Below are 5,796 nucleotides of genomic sequence, written 5' to 3'. Positions count from 1 at the left end.
TCTATTTATATAACGTGTCCCAATTTTTCATTCTGAAAATCTGGTCACCCTATGATAAAGGCTAAAACAGAGTGCCAAAGACAACACATGCTTAATTCAAAAGAAAACAAATGATTCCAGTAATTTAAGAAAGGTTCTGTGCTTCATGTATTTTATCAAAAGCATTTCATTTCGGCAGAATCCCGCAGGACTGCCCCACACAACTGTCTACTAGTGCATCGCCATATAACCCCGTGCCACCCGCACAGTGGCAGTGTGTGGTAAGTAACAGCCAAAACTTGGCAGCACAATCACACAGAAACAACCCACGGACTCCTCTTCTAACCCTCTCCTACCTCACAAAACACACGCTAATTACACCCAAAGTTACCACGATGAGACTTCAGGCCACTAAAGCATTGAGGTCAATGAAAACTCGAGTCACTGCGAGTTCAGGTCAGGGTACAAACATGTTATGAGCGTGGCAGCCACCGCCCACGAGCTTCAGGCCCCGGGCAGCCAGTCAGGCTAGGTTTCAGTGTGCCCTGAGCTGTGGACTGTTAGAACCAGCCCTTGATGCCCGTACGGAGCCCCTCCCCTTCGTCTGCAGCAGGGTGCGAGAACAACCGAATGGAGCTCAAGGTCCGAGCGTTGTCAGTCATGTCATGAACGAATAAGATTCAGAAACATCACAGAGAACACGTATGCAGGATGATGTGGTAGAAGCAAGCAAGGAAATCTCAGAAAACATTTGAGACACTCATTACTTTAAAAGGACATATAGAAGTGCAGGTACTCACAATTTAGAATACTGTTTGCTCCCGAGAAATGCCAGTACTCTCTGATTGTATGTACTGCAGCAGTGATTAGAAGTGCAGGTACTCTATCTACCTTTTAAATTAAAGAAGTGCAAGTACTCAGTACGGAGAGTACCTGTCCATTTAAGGCACTGGAGAGAGACACTGAGCCCACGAGGGAGTACTGTCAGTAGCGCATCTTCATCGGAACCAGTCACTCACAGACATACTAGGAATCAGTCACACTGGCGTCACATAAAGGAGCGCTCTCGAAAAAGGTTGTAGATTGTAAAGCCACGCAAGCACAGAAATACTGGATAGATTCCTTTAGAAAGTCTCACTTTCTATTACTTGGAACTCAGATTAGGTAGTAAACTCGTTTGCTAAAAAAGAGAAAAGATGCAGGGACAACTGCATGCAGGCCAACAGACCCGATTCAGGCGGGAGACTCACGATTTATGACGCCCCAAATGTCTTTATTTTGGTTGCATCCTGCCTGAAATTGTCTACGCGAAGTCGATGATGGAAAATCGTGAGTCTGGTCTGTTGGTGTGTATGATCTTCCTAAATGTTGGCACGTATACAGTGGCACAGAATATGAGAGCGATGCTATGCTGCGAGAACAAATTATGCTGTGACTGACTCTACTGAATCCATCCTGGAGGGACGCAAATTGAAAACATTTGTGGCTGCAACATACGGTGCAGACCTTTGGGGTTACCGTGGAGCGCGCAAACTCTTTTTATAAGGCCGAACCGCTAAGGTTGGAACTAGTTCTGCGTCCCATCGAACATACGGTACAACTGCCCCCAGTCCCCTCTAGACCAGACACCATATAAAGTAGCATACATGTGCTTACTATATGACATGGATGCCTTGAAATAGCAGGGTTCTGGAAAACACCCCGGGAGGACACGTTAGAAATGCTTTGAAGGCAATTGGCCCTGTCAACTATTGGGAATCCCTACCGTACTGAAAGCAAGTCTAAGTACTGCGTCCTTAAATTGTTGCGCTCCACTAACAGTAACCTTGCTGAACCCACCTTACATTATGTAAAGGTGAAAACACCCAGTGACCTACAACTACACCTAGAACCATCCAACCTGGATACGTCGACCCTTGTATCTGAAGTTCAGATTCTGGATTCTGGATAGAACGTTCGCTGGGAGACGGCCACGCGGAAATTCTAACACTGCCGCATGCAATTGCAAAAGGGCGTGAAAGTGACAATCGTGCATTCTATGTTTTCTGCACACCAACAACAGCTCCTTGAAGGCGAATGTTGGTCGCACGATTTAGACAACATGGAGTGAAAAGCGCTATTGAAGCCATTGCCAGTGTGTCAATGGTTGGACGCCCCACCTATATACCGTGTTTGCTGCATACATCCACGCACAGCATGGCGTCCAGGAGCCAACGTGCAACAATCTTAGTCTGTTTTTTTTCTTCTGTCCACTGATTTTGTTCCCTTTTTAGGGTCGAGCCTGCGTTGCATGCGCTTGTGCATGCGTTTCGCAGGGAGACTCTTGTATTTATAAAAGGGCTCGTAGCCCTGTCAACTTCACATCAGTGTTTTTTATTGGTTGGTGGGCTTCCCTAATAAAATCTGCTTGCTTTCATTAGTCGAAGGCACGCATATGGCATGCCTTTTCCGGTGGCTAGCCCTCCTCCAGCGCAGCGACCAAGTACAGAAAACATGGGAGGCTCGCTGTTTTCCATCGGGCTCGTGGACTTTTTTTTCTCTAATTTACGAGCCCGATCTCGCTTGGCAGAAGTCGAGCGCTTTACGTACTTGATTTCACTTTTTCGGGTTATGTACATAAATGCACTTTTGCCCGATAGGTGAAAAGTCGGGTTAGGAGTTTACAACGCGATCAGCTCTAACGTGAGCAAACGCGAGACCCGATGCATTGTAAATGCTTGTTCTTATTCTTACGTCGCCTCCTGATGAGGTCCCGAAGCATTCGGATTTCCATCAGTTCCTGTGCGCCCCAATGAGAGGCATTGTTGTAGAGGTATCCAGCCCAGGCACACCGAGGAGCACACACCACCAGGGGCAGTCACGCACAGCACACCAAAGATCACTCTCAAAAACACGAGAAGGCAACGGGGCACATCAAGATGCAGCCTTGGCATACGGACATATAACGCTGTAACACGCACATCACTGGATCACAGTTTCAAATCCCGACTAGTCTGACTCAACCCTTCATCTCGCTAATATCGGTAGATTGTCTAATAGAAAACAGCCCTCAAGTACGGCGCTTAGAGTCAGTAAACTTTGATATTGATGTATAATGGCAGCAGCAAATCATATTAATTTTATAAGACACGAACTGACACACAAAGAAAACATCGAGGAGCAGGCCCATAGTGCCACGTCACATCTTAGTGGAGTCATGCAGGCGTCAAGAGTCGGTCACACTCAGCCGTACCCCAGAACATCCACACACAGAACAGCCAGGCACAGAAACGTAGGGGTAGGTTACGCCTATCTTTAACACTGGGCACTCGACAACCAATAAGTACTCACAAGAGAAAAGCAGGGAACTGTCACATTCAATCATAACAGACACACTCTGTCACACAAAACACACCATGGGGCAGTCACTCACAGGCACATATGCAGCAGCCCTCTCAATAGTACACCTTTGAAAAGCAATATAGAAAATCTTTATAAAATACAATGAATTTGTGAAGCAAACACACACCAGTGGTACGTTACCATACCATTTTGCCCCCATCCCCTTCTCTGCAAGGGGGGTACATCTTCTGGCTCTAGGATCACCCAACTACCCTCAGCTGGCTGTGCCATGGAGGGCTAGCTCGGCTGCCATTATCCAATAACTAGCCCTTGTTGCAACCACACAGTAACACCAGGAGACAGTCTTACAGAGGTACATGATGGAGCTGCCATAAATAGGAGGCACTGCACAAAAGGTCTAAAGTGCGGGGTACACAGGCACACTGTAGAAAGACAGAGGCATGTGGTCTGCATTTGGGGATGTAGCCGGGACCAGTGTGGCCTTGAGCTAGATCATCAAGGTAGATCCGGTGTGAGGTTCCTGGAGGAGATTTTCTTGGTGGGGGTCGTCCAGCTAGGCCTGGGTGGTGAAGAAGACCATGCGAGTAGAGTACACCAAATCAACAATGTAAGCCACAAGGTTGATGTAGGTGAGGAAGGTAGCTCCCAGCAGGTTGTCCCATAAGCATGGGTATTCGGAACAGGGAGAGGGTCTGGGGTTATCCTTGAAGCAGAAGATGGGCCAGACAATGGCTGCAGATAGATACATCAGCACTGCTAGGATGTTGTAGCCAATCAAGAGCTTGTCAAATGGCAAAGGGAGGCTGGTAAGCAGGCGTCCGATGGTCAACACGATGATCAGCACAGTGATGATGAAGCAGATACAGAACACTGCCATGCACCATTGCCGCCCACTGTTGGTGCTGTACAGCTGATGGTAGTTGAGCAGGGAGAAGATGAGGCAGGCCACATATGCCTCAAAAACCTTGAGCAGGCCGGGTACGGTGGACAGGAAGCCGCTGATCTCTCCGGGCTTGGCCCTGGTGAGGCCCACCTCCAATGCATAGGCCATGAAACACAGGATGGATATGGCAGTTGCAGAGCCCTTGCAGGCACAACTGTGGCCTTTGCAAGAGTCCGTTAGGAAGACTGAGGGGTACATGATGGAAGTGGTGAAGATCATCAAGGTGGCCAGCATAGCAAAGGCCGAGGTAAAGTCCTCCCAGGACAGCGGAAGACGAGGGCCTACCTCCGTCACCTCCAGCACCACAATCAGCACTGACACAATGAAGCAGAAGCACCAGGTGAACATACACCAGACACCATATGAGCCAGTGTAGCCATTGACACTCGCCACCAGGCTAAAGGCTGTGCAGGACAGGAAGATCTGGAAGAAACGTGCGACGCTCACCGGGGCAATCAGAGACCGCCAAGCAACACCCATAGTGCCCAGAGGTAGGCCGAGATGAAGGTATGCTGTAGAGTTGAGCACCAGCCTCAGAATCACAACAGAATCTTGCCTCCTGAGCGAGCTCTGATGCGAGGATAAGATCCAACCTTCGACTGAGATACACAACCAGGCTGATGTGTGGCCTTTGGAGAAACTTCGGAGTCAGAGCTATGCAGGGAAGACCTGGTGCTCCGGTGTCAGTCTCAGCCCCTTGCACCACTGATACGGTTGCTATTCCAAAGCCGGTTCGTGGTACCAAGATCTTGAGAGAAGATATCAGAGCGTCTAACTTTTTCTGTGCCCCCTCGAATCTTCTGGGGGTCGATGGGATGTTAGAAACATACTCTCAGTGCTTGGTATTTGCACTTGTTCAGAGCCGGTGACGCAGTGCCAATCTCACCCCATGCACCTAAGCTTGCTCGGTATCGACGCGGACACAGCCACACCTAGCTGAAACACCTGACACAGTCTGATGGAACTGCTGCTAGGAATTGGCTGTGCGAGCTGGATGAAGTATTGGCTTCTTGCCTAACCCGTCCCAGCGCTGCCCTACCCTGCTCGAAATTCCCCTTGACAAGGTTCTGATTGCGCCATGCCTCCCGGCCAGGCCCAGCCCTCTGCAGGCGGAGGAACAGACTCTGAACCACTCTCAGCCTCCGTCATCTCACCGCCGCTGTCATACAGCTAACAACCTACAACAGGATGTGGGGGTGGCCTCCTCCCTCACTCCAATCGTTCATGCTCTCTGACCTTTCCCGCTTCGAAGTGATTGCTGCCCGCGCAGATGCGGGAAAGAAGGGAAACGGGGATAGAAATACACCACCTGCTTCTCCAGACGAAGACAGTCCAGAGATTAAGAAAGTCAAGGAGAAATGAAGAGACGGCATGAAGATGCATAGAAAGAAGAGTGGAGAGAGACAGAGTCTGGCAGCGTTGGACTGGGATAGAAAATACACCCGGACATCACAAATACATGCTCAGTTGCTAATAATAAAAAAGTGGTCCGCATTTGCAAATTAGGGCAGTTTTGAACTTTGATAATGACA

The 5,796-nt window shown here is 49.0% G+C and overlaps 1 protein-coding gene across 1 annotated transcript; it reads right to left on the bottom strand.

Annotated features, from left to right (window-relative positions):
• Window positions 1–3,426: 3,426 nt before the first annotated feature.
• On the bottom strand, window positions 3,427–5,406 carry LOC138261583 (myeloid-associated differentiation marker homolog). Its single transcript, XM_069210672.1, has one exon. The coding sequence runs from the start codon at window positions 4,742–4,744 to the stop codon at window positions 3,875–3,877; it is 870 nt and encodes a 289-aa protein (XP_069066773.1). The 5' UTR covers window positions 4,745–5,406; the 3' UTR covers window positions 3,427–3,874.
• Between the last annotated feature and the right edge of the window lie 390 nt (window positions 5,407–5,796).

The sequence above is a fragment of the Pleurodeles waltl genome, chromosome 10 (assembly GCF_031143425.1).
Source record: "Pleurodeles waltl isolate 20211129_DDA chromosome 10, aPleWal1.hap1.20221129, whole genome shotgun sequence".
Classification (NCBI taxonomy): domain Eukaryota; kingdom Metazoa; phylum Chordata; class Amphibia; order Caudata; family Salamandridae; genus Pleurodeles; species Pleurodeles waltl.
Note: the sequence above shows the minus strand (reverse complement) of the source record. Positions and strands in the feature narration are given on the sequence as shown.

Bases quoted from the DNA above. Each gene is read 5' to 3' on its own strand.
- LOC138261583 (XM_069210672.1), bottom strand. From the start codon at position 4,744: ATGGGTGTTGCTTGGCGGTCTCTGATTGCCCCGGTGAGCGTCGCACGT.